This window comes from Oncorhynchus mykiss, chromosome 21 (assembly GCF_013265735.2).
Source record: "Oncorhynchus mykiss isolate Arlee chromosome 21, USDA_OmykA_1.1, whole genome shotgun sequence".
NCBI lineage: Eukaryota > Metazoa > Chordata > Actinopteri > Salmoniformes > Salmonidae > Oncorhynchus > Oncorhynchus mykiss.
In genome coordinates this window covers 14,116,196-14,140,864 of record NC_048585.1, presented here as the reverse complement: position 1 = coordinate 14,140,864, position 24,669 = coordinate 14,116,196, and the positions used below count along the sequence as shown (strand labels likewise).

The 24,669-nt window shown below is 40.6% G+C and overlaps 2 protein-coding genes across 3 annotated transcripts; one reads left to right on the top strand and one right to left on the bottom strand.

Moving 5' to 3' along the window:
• The first annotated feature begins 653 nt into the window (after positions 1 to 653).
• Positions 654 to 12,858, top strand: LOC110499778 (GLIPR1-like protein 1). 2 transcript variants are annotated; one of them, XR_005038536.1, is made up of 6 exons: positions 654 to 938; positions 1,672 to 1,926; positions 2,342 to 2,460; positions 12,136 to 12,296; positions 12,424 to 12,450; positions 12,560 to 12,858. XR_005038536.1 is itself a non-coding variant. In XM_036957017.1 (6 exons), exons 1-6 carry the CDS (start codon positions 747 to 749, stop codon positions 12,712 to 12,714), a joined length of 843 nt encoding a protein of 280 aa, XP_036812912.1. In that variant the 5' UTR covers positions 654 to 746; the 3' UTR covers positions 12,715 to 12,858. The 2 variants fall into 2 exon arrangements, 1 of the variants encoding a protein (XP_036812912.1); XM_036957017.1 differs by having other exon boundaries at positions 12,136 to 12,230.
• Positions 12,859 to 13,278: 420 nt separating this feature from the next.
• LOC110499766 (KRR1 small subunit processome component homolog) lies at positions 13,279 to 24,319 on the bottom strand. The gene is made up of 10 exons (XM_036957016.1): positions 24,160 to 24,319; positions 23,686 to 23,861; positions 20,850 to 20,984; positions 20,567 to 20,692; positions 19,621 to 19,704; positions 18,442 to 18,498; positions 17,248 to 17,418; positions 15,260 to 15,337; positions 14,785 to 14,881; positions 13,279 to 14,254 (listed from the first exon to the last, which is right to left on the bottom strand). Exons 1-10 carry the CDS (start codon positions 24,233 to 24,235, stop codon positions 14,112 to 14,114), a joined length of 1,143 nt encoding a protein of 380 aa, XP_036812911.1. The 5' UTR covers positions 24,236 to 24,319; the 3' UTR covers positions 13,279 to 14,111.
• Between the last annotated feature and the right edge of the window lie 350 nt (positions 24,320 to 24,669).

Sequence of the window (24,669 nt, the reverse complement as noted above, 5' to 3'; positions counted from 1 at the left end):
CACAGCCTTGTTGAAGTCACGCACACACACACTCCAGTAGATTCAAACAGAACTGCTGAATTCTCTCGTTCACACACATGAATAAGGGAAGTTAAGCTAAGCACAATACCACACTTTTTCCTAGCCTTACAGGATCCTAGAGAGACAGTAACTCTCTCTAGCTATCGCTCTAGATAAGTCTCTCCCTGTATCTTCCTCTCTGTCTCTCACTTTTCAACAATGACATGAAATGACCCTAATCTCCTTTATGAGTTGGATGCCACCATCACCAAGGCTTTCCCACTGTCCACAGACGTCAATTCAACGTCTAGTTTTGATTTACATTTGTTTGAGTTGTCAACTGTCAATTCAACGCGAAATCAACAAATGTCACCATTTCATTGGATTTAGGTTAAAAGTTGGGTGGGAAAAAGATGAAATGTGCTTATGTTGACTTCTTGCAAATCCTATCAGTTTTTCAGGTTGATTCAACGACATCACATGGATTTCTTTCCGGTTTAAATGACGTGGAAACAACGTTTATTCAAACATTTTCTGCCTAGTAGGTTACCTCCATCTTTTGCCAGTTTATTACACTACTACATGGACTCACTAGTACACAGAATTTCACATCGACTTCCTTCCTCCTCACCATCCAGCAGTAAAATATGCAGAGTTCCTGTTTGAAACAAGCTGCTTTACCGAGAAAGGAGATGTGATGTGAGACGTTTGTGACCTGTCTTGGTTCAATCCTCTGTACCTGAAGCATGGGGCAGCTACTGCTGCAAGGATTGCTGTGGGCTGTGATTTTCCTGGGCTCATCTGTCCCTAATATCGAGTCCTCAGAGTACAACCCATTTCCTGGCATCACCGATAAGAAGTTCATCGACGACTGCGTGAGGATACACAACGCCAACCGATCCTCTGTGAATCCACCGGCCAGAAATATGCTCTACATGGTAAGCAGTGAGACAAAGAGACGGGGTGGCAGGGTAGCCTACTGGTTAGAGCGTTGGACTAGTAACCGGAACTGACAAGGTACAAATCTGTCGCTCTGCCCCTGAACAGGCAGTTAACCCACTGTTCCAAGGCCGTCATTGAAAATAAGAATTTGTTCTTAACTGACTTGCCTAGTTAAATAAAGGTTTAAAAAATGAGAGCATGCAACACTGTATTCCCAAGTCAAAACTCAGTAATACCATAATATAGCTAATACTGCTTCCATGTAAATGATTCAGAATTGGATTTGCTTTTGCAGTTGGAAAAGTGACAATTACGAATATGCAATACGTGAATAGTGCTTAAACGCTTCCTAAAGCAACAACAATGCATATAAACATTGCCTTGTGAGTAAGCTATAGTTGAATAAGACAGGGCTCTACACTGTCCTTTTTTACAAGAACGTGTAACGCTTAAGTTGAAAACTGTAGGCGCACACAAAGAAATGTAGGAGCACAATGAAACATTTGAGGTAAAGTAATAAAGCTAGAATCCTACATTTTCCAGGTCAAAGACAAAATATGTAGCCGCATAGGCAAGTTAATGGTCGCACTGTAGAGCCCTGTAAAACAATGTTAGAATGAAATGAGGACAAGCCAATCAGATCCATAGAGGCGTGTAATCAGTTTCATATCACAGATACTGTCATTTTTTTAGACACTCACTAATTTGGTTGTATTTTTTTCCTTCAAGACGTGGGATGAGGGCTTGGCCATCACTGCAAGGGCCTGGGCAAGACACTGTGATTTCCAGCACAACATCTACCTGAAAGAGGTCAGACGAGTCCACCCTGTCTTCTCCTCCGTGGGAGAGAACATCTGGGCAGGATACCCGCCCTCCACGTTCTCCGTCATGCGGGCCATGGATTTATGGGTCAAAGAAGTGAACGATTACTCATACCAAAGCAATGCGTGTAGACCAGGGAAAATGTGTGGCCACTACACACAGGTACGTGTCCTCTACTGAATAAAACAGCATCACTGCTAAAAACCATCAAAACGACAAAATGCAGTTTTAGCGTTGGGCCAATAACCAAAAGGTTGCAAGTTCAAATCCCCGAGCCAACTAGGTGAAACATTTACTGATCTGTCCTTGAGCACGGCACTTAACCCTAATTGCACCAGGGGCACCGTCAATAACAGCTGATCCCTGGCCTTGACCACACTCTCTGAAGCTGTCTCAGGGAGCATGGGATATGCAAAAAACACCTGTTTCACAACACACAGGTTGCACACTTGTACATGTGTGAAACAGAACAAATATAAGCACCCACTATTTGACCTATTGTAAAAAACATTGGTATAAAAGGGGAAACTCAATATTTCATCATCTTTGCCGACTGTATGCTTGCTTGCATTCCCAGGTTGTTTGGGCGACGAGCTACAAGGTTGGTTGCGCCGTCCAAATATGCCCAAATGGCGTCGACAGGACTTCGTTTTCTGATAAAGAGGGAGCCATATTTGTTTGTAACTATGCCGAAGCGTAAGTCAGACTGAATCACATATTACATTCACAAAGGCAGACTGAATCACATATTACATTCACAAAGGCAGACTGAATACACATATTACATTCACAAAGCGTAAGGCAGACTGAATACACATATTACATTCACAAAGTCAGACTGAATCACATATTACATTCACAAAGCATAAGGCAGACTGAATACACATATTACATTCACAAAGGCAGACTGAATCACATATTACATTCACAAAGCATAAGGCAGACTGAATACACATATTACATTCACAAAGGCAGACTGAATACACATATTACATTCACAAAGTCAGACTGAATACACATATTACATTCACAAAGGCAGACTGAATACACATATTACATTCACAAAGTCAGACTGAATCACATATTACATTCACAAAGGCAGACTGAATACACATATTACATTCACAAAGGCAGACTGAATACACATATTACATTCACAAAGCGTAAGGCAGACTGAATACACATATTACATTCACAAAGTCAGACTGAATCACATATTACATTCACAAAGGCAGACTGAATACACATATTACATTCACAAAGTCAGACTGAATACACATATTACATTCACAAAGGCAGACTGAATACACATATTACATTCACAAAGGCAGACTGAATACACATATTACATTCACAAAGGCAGACTGAATACACATATTACATTCACAAAGGCAGACTGAATACACATAGTACATTCACAAAGCGTAAGGCAGACTGAATACACATATTACATTCACAAAGTCAGACTGAATCACATATTACATTCACAAAGGCAGACTGAATACACATAGTACATTCACAAAGTCAGACTGAATCACATATTACATTCACAAAGGCAGACTGAATACACATATTACATTCACAAAGGCAGACTGAATACACATAGTACATTCACAAAGCGTAAGGCAGACTGAATACACATATTACATTCACAAAGCGTAAGGCAGACTGAATACACATATTACATTCACAAAGCATAAGGCAGACTGAATACACATAGTACATTCACAAAGCGTAAGGCAGACTGAATACACATAGTACATTCACAAAGCGTAAGGCAGACTGAATACACATATTACATTCACAAAGCGTAAGGCAGACTGAATACACATATTACATTCACAAAGCATAAGGCAGACTGAATACACATAGTACATTCACAAAGCATAAGGCAGACTGAATACACATATTACATTCACAAAGGCAGACTGAATACACATATTACATTCACAAAGGCAGACTGAATACACATAGTACATTCACAAAGGCAGACTGAATACACATATTACATTCACAAAGTCAGACTGAATACACATATTACATTCACAAAGGCAGACTGAATCACATATTACATTCACAAAGGCAGACTGAATACACATATTACATTCACAAAGGCAGACTGAATACACATATTACATTCACAAAGCGTAAGGCAGACTGACTACACATATTACATTCACAAAGGCAGACTGAATACACATAGTACATTCACAAAGGCAGACTGAATACACATATTACATTCACAAAGTCAGACTGAATACACATATTACATTCACAAAGGCAGACTGAATACACATATTACATTCACAAAGGCAGACTGAATACACATATTACATTCACAAAGCGTAAGGCAGACTGAATACACATATTACATTCACAAAGTCAGACTGAATACACATATTACATTCACAAAGGCAGACTGAATACACATATTACATTCACAAATGCAGACTGAATACACATATTACATTCACAAAGCGTAAGGCAGACTGAATACACATATTACATTCACAAAGTCAGACTGAATACACATATTACATTCACAAAGTCAGACTGAATACACATAGTACATTCACAAAGGCAGACTGAATACACATATTACATTCACAAATGCAGACTGAATACACATATTACATTCACAAAGCGTAAGGCAGACTGAATCACATATTACATTCACAAAGTCAGACTGAATACACATAGTACATTCACAAAGCATAAGGCAGACTGAATACACATATTACATTCACAAAGTCAGACTGAATCACATATTACATTCACAAAGGCAGACTGAATACACATATTACATTCACAAAGTCAGACTGAATCACATATTACATTCACAAAGGCAGACTGAATACACATATTACATTCACAAAGGCAGACTGAATACACATATTACATTCACAAAGTCAGACTGAATACACATATTACATTCACAAAGGCAGACTGAATACACATATTACATTCACAAAGCGTAAGGCAGACTGAATCACATATTACATTCACAAAGTCAGACTGAATACACATATTACATTCACAAAGGCAGACTGAATACACAAAGTACATTCACAAAGTCAGACTGAATCACATATTACATTCACAAAGGCAGACTGAATACACATATTACATTCACAAAGGCAGACTGAATACACATAGTACATTCACAAAGCGTAAGGTAGACTGAATACACATATTACATTCACAAAGCGTAAGGCAGACTGAATACACATATTACATTCACAAAGCATAAGGCAGACTGAATACACATAGTACATTCACAAAGCATAAGGCAGACTGAATACACATATTACATTCACAAAGGCAGACTGAATACACATATTACATTCACAAAGGCAGACTGAATACACATAGTACATTCACAAAGGCAGACTGAATACACATATTACATTCACAAAGTCAGACTGAATACACATATTACATTCACAAAGGCAGACTGAATCACATATTACATTCACAAAGGCAGACTGAATACACATATTACATTCACAAAGGCAGACTGAATACACATATTACATTCACAAAGCGTAAGGCAGACTGACTACACATATTACATTAACAAAGGCAGACTGAATACACATAGTACATTCACAAAGGCAGACTGAATACACATATTACATTCACAAAGCGTAAGGCAGACTGAATACACATATTACATTCACAAAGTCAGACTGAATACACATAGTACATTCACAAAGGCAGACTGAATCACATATTACATTCACAAAGGCAGACTGAATACACATATTACATTCACAAAGCGTAAGGCAGACTGAATACACATATTACATTCACAAAGTCAGACTGAATACACATAGTACATTCACAAAGGCAGACTGAATACACATATTACATTCACAAAGTCAGACTGAATACACATAGTACATTCACAAAGGCAGACTGAATCACATATTACATTCACAAAGGCAGACTGAATCACATATTACATTCACAAAGGCAGACTGAATACACATAGTACATTCACAAAGGCAGACTGAATACACATAGTACATTCACAAAGGCAGACTGAATACACATAGTACATTCACAAAGGCAGACTGAATACACATATTACATTCACAAAGGCAGACTGAATACACATATTACATTCACAAAGCGTAAGGCAGACTGAATACACATAGTACATTCACAAAGTATATGGCAGACTGAATACACATAGTACATTCACAAAGGCAGACTGAATACACATAGTACATTCACAAAGGCAGACTGAATACACTTATTACATTCACAAAGGCAGACTGAATACACATATTACATTCACAAAGGCAGACTGAATACACATAGTACATTCACAAAGGCAGACTGAATACACATATTACATTCACAAAGGCAGACTGAATACACATAGTACATTCACAAAGGCAGACTGAATCACATATTACATTCACAAAGGCAGACTGAATACACATAGTACATTCACAAAGGCAGACTGAATACACATAGTACATTCACAAAGGCAGACTGAATACACATAGTACATTCACAAAGGCAGACTGAATACACATTACATTCACAAAGGCAGACTGAATACACATATTACATTCACAAAGGCAGACTGAATACACATAGTACATTCACAAAGGCAGACTGAATCACATATTACATTCACAAAGGCAGACTGAATACACATAGTACATTCACAAAGGCAGACTGAATACACATATTACATTCACAAAGTATAAGGCAGACTGAATACACATAGTACATTCACAAAGGCAGACTGAATACACTTATTACATTCACAAAGGCAGACTGAATACACATAGTACATTCACAAAGGCAGACTGAATACACATATTACATTCACAAAGGCAGACTGAATACACATATTACATTCACAAAGCGTAAGGCAGACTGAATACACATATTACATTCACAAAGGCAGACTGAATACACTTATTACATTCACAAAGGCAGACTGAATACACATAGTACATTCACAAAGGCAGACTGAATCACATATTACATTCACAAAGGCAGACTGAATACACATAGTACATTCACAAAGGCAGACTGAATCACATATTACATTCACAAAGGCAGACTGAATCACATATTACATTCACAAAGGCAGACTGAATACACATAGTACATTCACAAAGGCAGACTGAATACACATAGTACATTCACAAAGGCAGACTGAATACACATATTACATTCACAAAGCGTAAGGCAGACTGAATACACATATTACATTCACAAAGTATAAGGCAGACTGAATACACATAGTACATTCACAAAGGCAGACTGAATACACATATTACATTCACAAAGCGTAAGGCAGACTGAATACACATATTACATTCACAAAGGCAGACTGAATACACATATTACATTCACAAAGGCAGACTGAATACACATAGTACATTCACAAAGGCAGACTGAATACACATAGTACATTCACAAAGGCAGACTGAATACACATAGTACATTCACAAAGGCAGACTGAATACACATATTACATTCACAAAGGCAGACTGAATACACATATTACATTCACAAAGCGTAAGGCAGACTGAATACACATATTACATTCACAAAGGCAGACTGAATACACATAGTACATTCACAAAGGCAGACTGAATACACATAGTACATTCACAAAGGCAGACTGAATACACATATTACATTCACAAAGCGTAAGGCAGACTGAATACACATATTACATTCACAAAGTATAAGGCAGACTGAATACACATAGTACATTCACAAAGACAGACTGAATACACATATTACATTCACAAAGGCAGACTGAATACACATATTACATTCACAAAGCGTAAGGCAGACTGAATACACATATTACATTCACAAAGGCAGACTGAATACACATAGTACATTCACAAAGGCAGACTGAATACACATAGTACATTCACAAAGGCAGACTGAATACACATATTACATTCACAAAGCGTAAGGCAGACTGAATACACATATTACATTCACAAAGTATAAGGCAGACTGAATACACATAGTACATTCACAAAGGCAGACTGAATACACATATTACATTCACAAAGCGTAAGGCAGACTGAATACACATATTACATTCACAAAGGCAGACTGAATACACTTATTACATTCACAAAGGCAGACTGAATACACATAGTACATTCACAAAGGCAGACTGAATCACATATTACATTCACAAAGGCAGACTGAATCACATAGTACATTCACAAAGGCAGACTGAATACACATAGTACATTCACAAAGGCAGACTGAATACACATATTACATTCACAAAGGCAGACTGAATACACATATTACATTCACAAAGCGTAAGGCAGACTGAATACACATATTACATTCACAAAGGCAGACTGAATCACATAGTACATTCACAAAGGCAGACTGAATACACATATTACATTCACAAATGCAGACTGAATCACATATTACATTCACAAAGCGTAAGGCAGACTGAATACACATATTACATTCACAAAGCATAAGGCAGACTGAATACACATAGTACATTCACAAAGCGTAAGGCAGACTGAATACACTTATTACATTCACAAAGCATAAGGCAGACTGAATACACATAGTACATTCACAAAGCATAAGGCAGACTGAATACACATAGTACATTCACAAAGCGTAAGGCAGACTGAATACACTTATTACATTCACAAAGGCAGACTGAATACACATAGTACATTCACAAATGCAGACTGAATCACATATTACATTCACAAAGCGTAAGGCAGACTGAATACACATAGTACATTCACAAAGCATAAGGCAGACTGAATACACATATTACATTCACAAAGCATAAGGCAGACTGAATACACATAGTACATTCACAAAGCATAAGGCAGACTGAATACACATAGTACATTCACAAAGGCAGACTGAATACACATATTACATTCACAAAGGCAGACTGAATACACATAGTACATTCACAAATGCAGACTGAATACACATATTACATTCACAAAGGCAGACTGAATACACATAGTACATTCACAAAGGCAGACTGAATACACATAGTACATTCACAAAGCGTAAGGCAGACTGAATACACATATTACATTCACAAAGGCAGACTGAATACACATAGTACATTCACAAAGGCAGACTGAATACACATAGTACATTCACAAAGGCAGACTGAATACACATAGTACATTCACAAAGCGTAAGGCAGACTGAATACACATATTACATTCACAAAGGCAGACTGAATACACATAGTACATTCACAAAGCGTAAGGCAGACTGAATACACATATTACATTCACAAAGGCAGACTGAATACACATATTACATTCACAAAGGCAGACTGAATCACATATTACATTCACAAAGCGTAAGGCAGACTGAATACACATATTACATTCACAAAGCATAAGGCAGACTGAATACACATATTACATTCACAAAGCGTAAGGCAGACTGAATACACATATTACATTCACAAAGGCAGACTGAATACACATATTACATTCACAAAGCGTAAGGCAGACTGAATACACATATTACATTCACAAAGCGTAAGGCAGACTGAATACACATATTACATTCACAAAGGCAGACTGAATCACATATTACATTCACAAAGCGTAAGGCAGACTGAATACACATAGTACATTCACAAAGCGTAAGGCAGACTGAATACACTTATTACATTCACAAAGCATAAGGCAGACTGAATACACATATTACATTCACAAAGGCAGACTGAATACACATATTACATTCACAAAGGCAGACTGAATACACATAGTACATTCACAAAGCGTAAGGCAGACTGAATACACATATTACATTCACAAAGGCAGACTGAATACACATATTACATTCACAAAGGCAGACTGAATCACATATTACATTCACAAAGGCAGACTGAATCACATAGTACATTCACAAAGGCAGACTGAATCACATATTACATTCACAAAGGCAGACTGAATCACATATTACATTCACAAAGCGTAAGGCAGACTGAATACACATATTACATTCACAAAGTCAGACTGAATCACATATTACATTCACAAAGGCAGACTGAATACACATATTACATTCACAAAGCGTAAGGCAGACTGAATACACATATTACATTCACAAAGCGTAAGGCAGACTGAATACACATATTACATTCACAAAGGCAGACTGAATACACATATTACATTCACAAAGGCAGACTGAATACACATAGTACATTCACAAAGGCAGACTGAATACACATATTACATTCACAAAGCGTAAGGCAGACTGAATACACATATACCAAATGAAATCAAATTGTATTGGTCACATACACATATTTAAAGATGTTATTGCAGGTGTAAAGAAATGTGTGTGTTCCTAGCTCCAACAGTGCAGTAATATCTAACAATTCATGTACACTGAAAGGAAAATTCCACCCCAAAATTATTTTGGTATTTGTTTCATTAGTCCATTGTATATATAGTCCCAAAACGTGTTACATGTCAGCAATTTCAAGATACAGTCAGAAGTTTACATACACCTTGGCCAAATACATTTAAATCTAGTTTTTCACAATTCCTGACATTTAATCCTAGTAAAAATACCCTGTCTTAGGTCAGTTAGGATAACAACTTTATTTTAATAATTTGAAATGTCAGAATAATAGTAGAGATAATTATTTATTTCAGCTTTTATTTATTTCATCACATTCCCAGTGGGTCAGAAGTTGACATACACTCAATTAGTATTTGGTAGCATTGCCTTTAAATTGATTAACTTGGGTCAAACGTTTCGGATAGCCTCCCACAAGCTTCCCACAATAAGTTCGGTGAATTTTGGCCCATTCCTCCTGACAGAGCTGGTGTAACTGAGTCAGGTTTGTAGGCCTCCTTGCTCGCACACGCTTTTTCAGTTCTGCCCACACATTTTCTCTGGGAATGAGGTCAGGGCTTTGTGATGGCCACTCCCAATACCTTGACATTGTTGTCCTTAAGCAATTTTGCCACAACTTTGGAAGTATGCTTGGGGTCATTGTCCATTTGGAAGACCCATTTGCGACCAAGCTTTAACTTCCTGTCTGATGTCGCTTCAATATATTCACATCATTTTCTTACCTCATGATGCCATATATTTTGTGAAGTGCACCAGTCCCTCCTGCAGCAAAGCACCACCAAAACATGCTGCTGCCACCCCCGTGCTTCACGGTTGGGATGGTGTTTTTCGGCTTGCAAGCCTCCCCCTTTTTCCTCCAAACACAACGATGGTCATTATGGCCAAACAGTTCTATTTTTGTTCCATCAGACCAGAGGACATTTCTCCAAAAAGTAAGATTTTTGTCCCCATGTGCAGTTGCAAACCATAGTCTGGCATTTTCATGCGGTTTTGGAGCAGTGGCTTCTTCCCTGCTGAGCGGCCATTGAGGTTATGTCGACATAGGACTCGTTTTACTGTGAATATAGATACTTTTGTACCTATTCACTCCAGCATCTTCACAAGGTCCTTTGCTTTTGTTCTGAGATTGATTTGCACTTTTCGCACCAAAGTATGCTCGTCTCTAGGAGACAGAACGCATCCCCTTCCTGAACGGTATGGCGGCTGTGTGGTCCCATGGTGTTTATACTTGCGTACTATTGTTTGTACAGATGAACGTGGTACCTTCAGGCATTTGGAAATTTCTCCCAAGGATTAAACAAACTTGTGGAGGTCTACAATTTTTTTCTGAGGTCTTGGCTGATTTCTTTTGATTTTCCCATGATGTCAAGCAAACAGGCACTGAGTTTGAAGGTAGGCCTTGAAATACATCCACAGGTACACCTACAATTGACTCAAATTATGTCAATTAGCCTATCAGAAGCTTTTAAAGCCATGACATAATTTTGTGTAATTTTCCAAGCTGTTTAAAGGCACAGTCAACTTATTGTATGTAAACGTCTGACCCACTGGAATTGTGATACAGTGAATTATAAGTGAAATAATCTGTCTGTAAACAATTTTTGGAAAAATCACTTGTGTCATGCACAAAGTAGATGTTCTAGCCGACTTGCCAAAACTATAGTTTGTTAACAAGAAATTTGTGGAGTGGTTGAAAAATGAGTTAATGACTCCAACCTAAGTGTATTTAAACATCTGACATCAACTGTATAGAACTTTCAAAATACAGAAATGCAGCCGGTATGATGCATTTTGCATCAAAAGATTCTGCGTTGTGCATCATGATGCAAAATTAATCATTTCTGGAACACCTGGGGATTTTTTGAAAGGTTATTGGAACCTTGCACACATTGTACTTTCCCTTCGGCAAAATGTTTTTATCTAAGATGCTCTGATTTTAGAAATATGGAAACATTTTAGATAAATTAAAAGGATGTGCATTGCTTTCTCCAGGGGAAACGTGGTTGAGATGTTACCATACCAGAACGGGTTGGAAGAATGCAGCTCTTGTGAGGGTGCAAACAATCAATGCCAGGCCAAGCTCTGCCGTGAGTCTGTCAGCTACCATTTCCCACACCCAATAAAATAACAAGATGCAGGACAACCCTGTGATGGTCTGAATCTTCAACATATTCCTCCACAACACCCCCAATACTCTTTCCCTTGTACATGCACGTTCAACACCCAATACCATGTTCTATTCGTGACATAATAAAGCTGCCTTGTCTTCTCTCTTTACAGACGATCCAAAACGAGATGAACAGAAAAGTATGTTTTGAATACGCAACCCTTCATTTAAATGAACTTCCTAAACCACAATGGCAGAATGTGTTCTTTGTGACCAACATTAGCCTTTACTTTTCTCACCTGTGTACAGGTTACAGATGGACCCCCGACTGGGACCCCACCCTGGCCACCTGTGGCCCCTGCTGCATGGCCATATTGGCCATCCGACCCCTGGCCCTTCTCCTCACCTTTGTCGCCGCATTTGGAGTACACAGACTGTACCCAAGCATATTTTTTTACGAATAGCTGAGAGGTTTAGATTGATTGACCTGCACTGTTCTCATTGTTGTCATGCCTTTCTCAATGTGGTCCTGTCTTTTTAAAATTCCCGCAGAGCCTCAAACCAAACTCCCATTGTGGTACAATAAAGTGAACTACTACTAAAATGCATATGCTGCTTCCATTAATGTGTTAAAGGGAAAGTTTACCCCAAAACGTAACCAAAAGTTGATTTACTGACCTCAAGGAGTTATGCAGCAGTCTTTAATACAAACGATATGGCAAGCCCTCTAAAGTAAACAATGCCTAAAATAAGAGCAGGAAAAATAGGTCTCAAATAGCTCACACATAAATGTCACAATCTGTGTTTCTGTTAAGTTACATTTTTGAAAATAACTGTTTCTCCCCCAAAAATCATGTTTGCTTAACAATGAGCAATTGTGTTGGCAAAAGCACAAACAAGTCTGGGACCAGGCTCACCAACCACTGACAGCAGAACTCATAACGCAAGAGCTTATGAAGGTTGAAGAGCGGTGTCTAAAATCATCTCATTTGGCCTAACAGGAATATCAATTCTACAAATACAGAATAAGAGATTATCATATACTTGTTTTATTGAGTCTTTAGAAGTAGCAACACCAAATTACAAAGAATGCAGCCCAACACACAGTTCTCCTAAACATCACAATGCTATGTCACTGTTCAGCAGTCCTCTAGGCCCATTTCTGCAACACTCGACAACAATGTTCATTTAATCATGAACTAAAACTTTCAGTGCCTTTTTTCAAAGCCTGCAGGTATATAGCTTAATCCCTTGTTAATCATGTATAATAAGGACTATAAAAAAAAGCTTTAAAAGCTTTTAATAGTATGCATGTTTTTTTTAATGAGTATATTAACAGACTAAGTCAGCATCATTATGAAACATTACTAGCCTTCCAATGCATTATACTTGCAGTCTTCATAAAGTAGAGTGCTTACTGTAAATATTAACATGGACAGGTGTTGGTGGAAAGCAGTACAAGTTGTTCTGAGGATTAGGACAAGAGGAGGAATCTGTGGCGTCGGGATGTGGTGAACCACATTCTGTGCACGTCTTACAAACAGTTGCTAAACAATATTGAAGAACGGGCCTCGGTCACAGGCTAACTAGGTAACACTGAGGCATTGGGTGTCACATATAGGGAGACACCTTTACTGTATACTGTCTCCTCTGAGGACAGAGGCATTCCATATTCATTTCATCAAAACTATGAGGAAGATTCATCTCTGTGAGGAATTGGGGATATTCTATTAATATCCCAAATACATCTTTAGACAAACCCATGTCCTGACAAACCTGGCGTCCTTCACGCCAGTGATCTGCATACCTCATTTGAATGCAGCAATAGTGAATATTGTCCATTGTCCAAGCTTTTCCAAGGTTAGCCCTTGTTCTTTTTCTTCTTGTCATAGGCGGGTTTGGTCTGTGGGACAGGGTTAACAGAGGGGGCTCCTAGCTTCTTGGTCTTGGCTTTCCTTACCTTAGCCTTGATGGCCTCAATGTTGATTTTGGCTTCTGAGGGAGCTAGGAAAAAACATGGTAAAAGAAAAATAACATTAAACAGCTAGGTGTGGCTGTGTGGGAGTATGTGGTCAGGCAATGCTTCATTTAGCCAGTCAGTTAATGATATCTAGAATAATCATTTCAAAGTGCATCAAATCATTTTATTATAATAGAATGTTTCTGAACACCTCTATATTCATATGGAGTATAATATTTGTGTGCCTAACTTTCACACTCATTACTATTCACGATTCATTCAGGGCTATCCGTAATCACGGTAGCGTCCACATTATCCATATCATGAAAGCAACAACCAAAGTCTAGGAGGAAGGGTAGGCCAGCTGATAAAGATGAGTCTTAAGGCCGGCTTTAAAAAGCCCCAAGAATGTGGGGAAGAGAGTTTCAAAAGATCTGTGAGTGGGAGGAAAGGGCCTGGTTGCCTAACTGGTGTGGGACATGAAGCAGTCTGGCATGGCTTGAAGGAAGTGGGTGCAAAGGTCAGGTGGAGAGAAGGTAGTTAAGAACATAATTATTCAAATGATTCACTGTACCTTTGTTGGTCTTCTTCATAACAGGTTTCTCCTTAGGAGGAATAAAGGCCCTGTTTCGCTCCTCTTGCCTCTTAGACAACACCTCGGCTTGTTTCACCTTGGAAACACAGACACAATCAGGCATAGGACAAATGGATTTGGCACAGTAAATCCTGTTGTGTGTCTTTTGAAGGTCATTCGTTTCTCATGCAATGCTATACAAACAGTAACTGGTGCATAGCTATCAAGTCCCGTGATGGTTGTGTCTTTAGAAGGTCATTCGTTTCTCATGCAATGCTATACAAACAGTAACTGGTGCATAGCTATCAAGTCCCGTGATGGTTGTGTCTTTTGAAGGTCATTCGTTTCTCATGCAATGCTATACAAACAGTAACTGGTGCATAGCTATCAAGTCCAGTGATGGTTGCGACACCTAAGGACAAAGCTGTGTCAAGTAACAGCTACGTGATAACAGCCAAGTGATATCCATGGTTACCTTTATCTCTTCCATCTTCTTCCTCTTCTTAACACTCTCTCGAAGAAAGAACTCTCCCGTTGCCAGTTCCTTGTCAATCTAGACAACCAGGAAACACAACAAAACAGTGAATCCAGGAACATGGGTATGAACAAGCTTAGTGATAGGTTTAGTGATGGATGGGTTATATCAAGTAGTTATAGACCAAGTCATCTGTTGATGTTAGGCTCTATGGCTGTTGTATGTTATAGTACAAGGATGATTAAAAAAGAAGATTGGGAACTCTAAGCAATTTGCGGGCCGGAAAAGGGGCAGTTTAAAATATATTCATAAGACGTTCAAGAGTGGTCTGGAGTAATAATTTCCAGGCTTGGAGTAATAATTTCCAGGCCACTCTTGAACTTCTAAAACTAAATAGAAATTACGCAGAAATAATGGACTCTTTTGAAATAATGGACTTTTTTTTTAAGTTGCCTTTTTTCAGCTCGCAAATTGCTTTTGACTTACAAATCAGTTTTAAAAAAATCTGTGCCCTCCGCTGAATTTTGAAATCCCAATGTGGGCCTGGAGTCAAAGTTATTACACACCCCTGTTACAGTATGTGGAAGAGGACTTGTCAATGTCCTGTGTTATCTTGAAACTGAACTTTAAAAATATATATTTTTTATTGTACTGTGCTTGCACTTTGTATGCTACGTTTGACGTGCCATCTACATGAAGATTAGTATACTGGGCTGACATGTATGACACAGGAACCGATACAAATAAATATATCATGCCTGTGTGGCGGTTCTGACCCACTAACCTGGCTCTCAGGCTGCTGCGGGGGGAGGCGGTTCTGACCCACTAACCTGGCTCTCAGGCTGCTGAGGGGGGAGGCGGTTCTGACCCACTAACCTGTCTCTCAGGCTGCTGCAGGGGGGAGGCGGTTCTGACCCACTAACCTGTCTCTCAGGCTGCTGCAGGTGGGAGGCGGTTCTGACCCACTAACCTGTCTCTCAGGCTGCTGCAGGGGGGAGGCGGTTCTGACCCACTAACCTGGCTCTCAGGCTGCTGAGGGGGGAGGCGGTTCTGACCCACTAACCTGGCTCTCAGGCTGCTGAGGGGGGAGGCGGTTCTGACCCACTAACCTGGCTCTCAGGCTGCTGCAGGGGGGAGGCGGTTCTGACCCACTAACCTGGCTCTCAGGCTGCTGCAGGGGGGAGGCGGTTCTGACCCACTAACCTGGCTCTCAGGCTGCTGCGGGGGGAGGCGGTTCTGACCCACTAACCTGGCTCTCAGGCTGCTGAGGGGGGAGGCGGTTCTGACCCACTAACCTGGCTCTCAGGCTGCTGCGGGGGGAGGCGGTTCTGACCCACTAACCTGGCTCTCAGGCTGCTGAGGGGGGAGGTGGTTCTGACCCACTAACCTGGCTCTCAGGCTGCTGCAGGGGGGAGGCGGTTCTGACCCACTAACCTGGCTCTCAGGCTGCTGCAGGGGGGAGGCGGTTCTGACCCACTAACCTGGCTCTCAGGCTGCTGCGGGGGGAGGCGGTTCTGACCCACTAACCTGGCTCTCAGGCTGCTGAGGGGGGAGGCGGTTCTGACCCACTAACCTGGCTCTCAGGCTGCTGCGGGGGGAGGCGGTTCTGATCCACTAACCTGGCTCTCAGGCTGCTGCGGGGGGAGGCGGTTCTGACCCACTAACCTGGCTCTCAGACTGCTGCGGGGGGAGGCGGTTCTGACCCACTAACCTGGCTCTCAGGCTGCTGCGGGGGGAGGCGGTTCTGACCCACTAACCTGGCTCTCAGGCTGCTGCGGGGGGAGGCGGTTCTGACCCACTAACCTGGCTCTCAGGCTGCTGCGGGGGGAGGCAGTTCTGACCCACTAACCTGGCTCTCAGGCTGCTGCGGGGGGAGGCGGTTCTGACCCACTAACCTGGCTCTCAGGCTGCTGCAGGGGGGAGGCGGTTCTGACCCACTAACCTGGCTCTCAGGCTGCTGCGGGGGGAGGCGGTTCTGACCCACTAACCTGGCTCTCAGGCTGCTGCGGGGGGAAAGGCGTGTACTCCTTCTTTGTCGTCTTTTTCTTAGGCTCCTTGCGCTTGGTCAGGTTCTTGTGTCGGAAGTTGGGTAGGAATCGTTCCCAGCTCTGCAGCCGCAGCTCGGGGTCCTTGGACAGCTCGCGCTTGATCATGAGCGTCTGCGGCCGAAACCCAATCGAACGGTCGCAAGAGGAAAGAGGGAGAAACGTGTTGGAAGAATTAACTTGGATTAACTTGGATTATTGAAACGGAGGGCGGTTGAAGTCAGACGACATGCTGGTAACTACATGGCAAAGCTCCAGAAATGATGCAGTAGTTCAAGCCAGTTCCTTCATTAAAAAGGGGCAATCTGCAATTGCTACATCCATTTTTGTACTTTTAAATATAAATATAAATATATATATATATATATATATATATATATATATATACCTTGTTCTTTTTCTTCTTGTCATACACACCCATTGATTCGTGAAGAGTATAATTCGGCAGAACCCAAAATATAAGATTGTTTGTAAACAATATCATTGTAAACAAACACGGTGTAGCTTCAACAAACATCTTTAAACTATAATTTTGACATCTTGGATCAGTCCTTGCATCCATAGCCGTCTATGAATTTGAGTGGTTACATTTCTCAAAGGCCCATCCCTCATAGGATTTAAAGGATTGCTCCTTTAAATCCCTTGAGCCACAGCATTAAAGAAGCAACACCTCACATTTTTCATTTCTTTGACTGCTTAGAAACGCCTAAAATAGTTTAAGTATGACTTCCTCCCTGACCATATAAAAAAAACAGTTTTGTTTTGCTAAGATTTTGGTTATTGTTGACAACCTCGTGTACGAGAGCCAATCGGAATAAAGGAATTTGTAAACTGTCCAAACACGATAAAAAACTTGAAAATAAGTTATGACAGATAGAATAAGTCAGTCTGGAGCATGTTGTTCTCAGCTGTCAAGGAACTTCAAACTTCCCCTTTTGGGATCATGGTAAGTTCAAGTCATCTATTCTAAAGGACTCCAGTTTGTTTTGGACTTCCTCTGTGGCGTCAACAAAAACCCCACATCCTCTTACATAGAACAGTGTCGGTTGCTTTAAGTTTACCACGAACCATGACAAAGTACCACATAGACCACCTTTCTCCTCCTCATTGGATGTGGAGGAGAAAGGTATCAATTACCTTGATGTTGTAGATGGGGTGGATGTTCTTCATGGTATCCAACACCACCTTCCGTACCTACATACGAAAAAATAATATTTTAGCAGATAATAATTGAGTCACTCAAAGCACAAAAAACAATTATTGCTCACTCCAGGGAAGTTTAATATACTCCCCCCCCCCCCCCCCCAATTTCGTGATATTAAATTGGTAGTTAGTCTTGTCCCATCGCTGCAACTCCCCTATGGGAGAGGCGAAGGTCGAGAGCCATGCATCCTACGAAACACGACCCTGCCAAGCCGCACTGCTTCTTGACACACTGCTCGTTTAACCCGGAAGCCAGCCGCACCAATGTGTCAGAAGAAACACAGTACAGCTGGCGACCGGGGTCAGCTTGCAGCGCCTGGCCCGCCACAAGGAGTCACTAGAGCGCGACAGGAAAAGGAAACCCTCCCCTAACCCGGACAACGCTGGGCCACATTCTCATTTACAGCAACAACCAGCGGAATAGTAACAGGGGAGAGACATTAGTCAATTGGAGGCTGGGGATGATTAGGTGGCCATGATAGTATGAGTGCCAGATTGGGAATTTAGCCAGGACACCGGGGTTCACCCTTACTCTTATGATAACTGCCATGGGATCTTTAGTGTCCACAGAGAGTCAGGACACCCGTTTTATGTCCCAATCCAAAAGACTGCACCCTACACAGGGCAATGTCCCCAATCACTGCCCTGGGGCATTGGGATAAAAAAAAATGTAAACCAGAGAAAAGAGTGCCTCCTACTGGCCTTCCAACACCACTTCCAGCAGAATCTGGTCTCCCATCCAGGGACCGACCAGGAACAACCCTGCTTAGCTTCCGAGGCAATAGTGATAGTATGCATCTGAAAGGGATTTATTACCATCAATTGAAAAATTTGTACGGCCTAATCTCCCTATGGAGAGGTGGGCCTAAGCCAATTCAATAAATTATTTGTTGCCATAGCAGAAATGGGCACCTGATGAATTCAACAGGCTTATTTCAGTGGTTCCAGTGTGTGGTTAAGAGAGAGAGCAGCATAGTGCTCAGTAGGGAAAAAGCATTTAGAAACGTAATGAAATGGAGAGGTACTACCTAAAAACACATATTTGCCTCACAAAATGTTTTGCTATGGTGTACCCTACTGAACATGGTCCTGATTGAGGAAATCAGCGCTTACCTCTTTGAGGCCGTTGAAGGGTCCCAGGGCTGACACAGTGTTCCCCTGCACCATGACGTAGCAATTGGTGAGCAGCTCCAATGCCTGAGGGGGAAACAGGTTAGATAAATGCCTGTAAGAGGGAGGTTGAATGTGTTCCACGGAGAGCAATCTCCATCCGCCGACAGTACCGCTACTACGACCGCCAACAGTACCGCTACTACTGCCTCTCCGCACCTTAGCACAGACATACATGCTGATACCAGACTTTTTTACTACTGCACAATTGAAACACTTGCCCTCCAATCCCCCCTTTCTCTGATACATGTGTAAATATTTGACTATAAATTGGGCCTTCCTGTATTATACTTATGCTAAATTGTTTATTCTATTCTACTGAGCCATTTACATTGTTTGTATTCTGATCTTTTATTATTGTTGTTGCACTGTCGTGAAGGAACCTGCAAGTAAGCATTTCATTGGATGCTGTTTACCATGTGTATCCTGTGCTGTTTACCATGTGTATCCTGTGCTGTTTACCATGTGTATCCTGTACAGAAGACCAACAACACTTTAAACTTCTTACTGCACAGTGCTTCTTACTGCACAGAATAATTTCCCTCTCCATATCCCCTACAAGAGTAAATACACTTACTTTGAATAGGTGCTTTTACTTTTAGATTTATTTTGCACATTCTCTCCAGCTATATACTGTCCTCATTTTTTCTTCTACTTATTTGAATTCAATATTTTTGTTGTAGCACTGTTGAGAGGAGAGCTTGCAAGTAAATGTATACACCCTGTGCATATGACAAATAAACTTTGATTTGATGAGCTGACTGATTCTGAAACGTTGGGAGGTGTTAATAACACTATGCTGCCACCTAGTGATGCTAACATCTAAACACAAAACTACTATGTATCCCATTGAACGCTCTCCCTGGCTGCATGGTTGAACAAGACGCACCTTGAGTGTAGATCCTTTAGGTCCGATGAGTCTCTGCCTCCTCTTCACAAACCGTTCTCTGGTTCTGACCAGCGTGCCAATTTTGATGATGTCACACGCCATGTCATCCTCCAAAATACGCACGGCCTAAAGGTGGAAGACAGAAGAAAACATCAACCAAATGAAGATGCTTGTACTGGTTTCTTTCTTTGGGGTAAGTATAGAGTTTTGACTATTCTTCCACATTATCAGGATCATTGTTGGAAGTTCAACTATGAATTGATGAACAAGAGAGCATGCCTACCTGCTCAAAAGGCACACTTCTGGCCAACAGCTTGATGAGGTCCCGTGCCCTCACAACGGCATATGGGTCAAAGGTCTTTTTGGTGGTGCAAACCGTGATGCTGCCCTCGATCAAATCCAGGGTGGCCTTGATGTGCTGTTGATGAGGAAGAAAAGAACATCAATGTTTTGGACAATTTAAAGGCCGTGTGCCTAAATCTAGGAGAGGATCATTCATCCTCACATGGCTACATATCTGCATGTTCACAGACACCTATACACGGGCTGATAAGAATGGATCAACTCTTGTCAACATGTAACATTATTCTTAAAGCTGGAACCCTTAATGGTGAAACTACCTCGTCACATTGTGATCTTACAACACATTGTGATCTTACAACACATTGTGATCTTACAACACATTGTGATCTTACTGCAAACAAAAATGTCCCCCTGAGACATAATTGCACAGTCCAGTGGAGGCTGCTGATGGGAGGACAGCTCATAATGGCTGGAACAGAGTGAATGGCATCACACATGGAAACCATGTGTTTGATACTACTCCAATCCAACCATTACCACAAGCCCATTCTCCCCAATGAAGGTGCCACCAACCTCCTGTGTTGCACATGCTATAGAACAGCAGAATACGTACTGCCATTTCTTACCACCGCTCGACACACCTCTCCTCTGTTTCATACACAAAACAAAAACAATAACATAGGTGCTGGTCCAGACAGTGACACTACAGACAGATTAATGAGCCAGATATTTCACCGGATGTGTAAATGTAAAGCATCCGGTTGGCGCTGCTACTAGGGCTGGGCGGTATACCATATTTCATGATATACTGGTATTGATGCAGGGACCGGTTTGGGGTTTTACTTTACCTTCTATACCGAATGTTTGGTTTGTTAAATGTGATACACCATGTGTAATGTCAATTTTTATAATTCACTTCGCTACTTGAGTCATCTCGCTCCACTTTCTCTCCGTGCCATTTTCCACACAAGGAGCGCATTTGATGTTCCTCAACCACGAGACACTTGCCTTCAGTCTGCATGGTCAATGTATCAATGTTGATGACAACAATGCTTTTCACTTTGCTTCTTAATAATAATCCACTAGTGTTCTATAATGACACTATTAGTTTGTGTTTCTTACATCAGCAAACAGATAGTCTGTCTTTTCTTAGCAAGTTGCCCTAAATCTTGAGAGACAGTAATTGTTAGCCCTAATGCTAATAGCTAGCTAATAAAGACACTGAGTATGAGCAAACGTAGCTACCTAACACAGCCTGATAATACCAGTGATGGTGTAGACCTAAATCAGCATGTTGTTTGTGCAACATTATCTTCTAAATCAAAGAGGAATATGCAAAGCAAGAATATGTTTGCTACATCAAGTAGCTAAGAGAACACATGAAATGTAGCCAAAGCTTTGGGGTCCCCTAGGAAACACTTACTAACAATTTAGTTCCTACCCGATCACAATAACTCCTCCCGGGCATTTTAATTCGTTGTCATCTCAAACACTGTATTCAAAGTGCCCACTATTATAATCTAACTATAGAATTAGAATAGTCATTATATTTCCATGATTCCAACAGTTTTGCTCTAATTCGCAAGTCACATCGCAATTGCAACATTTGGTTAAAAATACATCTTAGATTATTTGCCCATATCGTGCAGCCCTATGTGGCAGTGTGGAAATTATCAATTGAGCAGTGGTGTAAAGTACTTAAGTAAAACATACTTTCAAGTACTACTTAAGTAAAACATACTTTCAAGTACTACTTAAGTAGTTTTTTGGTATCTGTCCTTTACTATTTTTAATTTGACAACATTTACTTTAATACATTCCTAAACAAAATACTGTACTTTTTACTCCATACATTATCCCTGACACCTAAAAGTACTCGTTACATTTTGAATGCTTAGCAGGACAGAAAAATGGTCCAATTCACACACTTTTCAAGAGAACATCCCTGGTCATCCACTGCCTCGGATCTTGAGGACTCACTAAACACAAATGCTTTGTTTGTAAATTATGTCTGAGTGTTGGAGCCCCTGGCTATCCATACATTTTTTTTAAACAAGAAAATGGTGCCATCTGGTTTTGATAATTAAGTTCATTATATCAATTACATTTCCTTTTGATACTTAAGTATATTTAAAACCAAATACTTTTAGACTTTTACTCAAGTAATATTTTACTGGGTGACACTTTCACTCGAGTCACTTTCTATTAACGCATCTATACTTTTACTCAAGTATGACAATTGGGTACTTTTTCCACCACTGCAATTGAGTGCAGGAAATGCAGAAATGATAAGTGCTGAAATTTGTTTTGGTTGAAGTTGAATTGAACAGTATAAAACAATCAGAATGGAGACTCATTGAAATCACTTATAATGTATGTGTTGCCACCTAGGATGGTGATCAGAGGAAGCACACTGCCCGGCAGTGTGAGATGATGGAGCGAGATGGATTTTGGCCGACATTCTGCAAATTTTCTACTATTCCTACATCATTTTTTAAACGTTTTAATTATATATTGCCATTGACTCTGGAATAGACCCTATAACTGCCCCGTGGGTTTAGTTCAACTGCCCATCAGAGTCCAAAATACATTTTATATCCCAATAAACAACGGAGACACTATAGCATCGAGACATTGTTAAAGCTATAACTTTGATCTCATGGATGGTTAAATCCTTGCATTCATAGCTCTGAATATGAATTTGAGTGGCTACATTTCTCCAGCAACTTCCCTCAGCTTTTAACCAAACCCGTATCAGAATGGACGCTTTGTTATTATTTCAACTGCATATTTCCCTTTCAATTGGCTTAACTTACTGAATCGCCTAATGCTTTTTGCACCAGTGGCCAGCATTCTTTCAGGTATGCCTCTCTATACTTCGGAAAGAGAGTGGCGAAACTGCTCTCCTCCAGTAGACCTTTGGGGTTGTCATCTTTTGTGAATGCTGGCTCCTTCCATCCATCGGGAACAGCGAAGAGTTGAGATTCATCCACTGAAAATACAAGATTAGAAGCTAGGATATAACACACCTAACGTTATAGTTAGCTTCATAACTAGGTAGGTAAATTGCATGCACGTTTTCCCACAGAACAAACGTTCTTTCACTGAGAACAAATTGGTAGCAGTCTTCAAGCAGTGCTCATACTAGCACAATAAATAAGCATGAGGCCGGGCGCGAGCTACACAAATCAAGGGAAATCAGGCTTCTGCTCAGATACATGTATCCAGAAACGTGGACTATTAAGAAATAATACATTTGTTTCTGATACTAGACAATACCGTTGTAATACCTTGGTTTGTATTCTTTTTCGACTTCTTCCCCGACCGCGTTTCATTCACGCTTCCTTCGTTAGTGGAGGACGCCATTTTTGTTATGCCGGAAATACAGACCGGAACTGCGTTTGGAACTAAGATGAGGGTTGCGTTCAAAAATTGCTGCGTTGCATTACGTGCTAAGAGCGTTCTTGAAACTATATCCCAATGTGTAAGAGTCTTTGCAAAATTGTGCAACAACCTTTTCGATCCTTACAATATTTGCTATATTGATTTGTCGTTCCTATCACTACATTATTGGAGCGGCAGGTAGCCTAGAGCGTTGGGCCAGTAACCGAAAGATCGAATCCCCGAGCTGACAAGGTAAACATCTGTCGTTCTGCCCCTGTACAAGGCAGTTAACCCACTGTTCCTAGGCCGTCGTTATAAATAACTTGTTCTTAACTGACTTGCTTAGTTAAATTAAAAACAATTTATAATAACACCCCTATCACTATATTATATAAATAACAATTTATGACAGTGTA

Bases quoted from the DNA above. Each gene is read 5' to 3' on its own strand.
- LOC110499766 (XM_036957016.1), bottom strand. From the start codon at position 24,235: ATGGCGTCCTCCACTAACGAAGGAAGCGTGAATGAAACGCGGTCGGGG. The intron at 19,705-20,566 runs GTGCGTCTTGTT...TTTCCCCCTCAG, and splicing joins CTAAAGGATCTACACTCAAG to GCATTGGAGCTGCTCACCAA. The intron at 18,499-19,620 runs GTAAGCGCTGAT...TTTCGTATGTAG, and splicing joins CCTTCAACGGCCTCAAAGAG to GTACGGAAGGTGGTGTTGGA.
- LOC110499778 (XM_036957017.1), top strand. From the start codon at position 747: ATGGGGCAGCTACTGCTGCAAGGATTGCTGTGGGCTGTGATTTTCCTG. The intron at 1,927-2,341 runs GTACGTGTCCTC...TTGCATTCCCAG, and splicing joins TGTGTGGCCACTACACACAG to GTTGTTTGGGCGACGAGCTA. The intron at 12,451-12,559 runs GTATGTTTTGAA...ACCTGTGTACAG, and splicing joins AAAACGAGATGAACAGAAAA to GTTACAGATGGACCCCCGAC.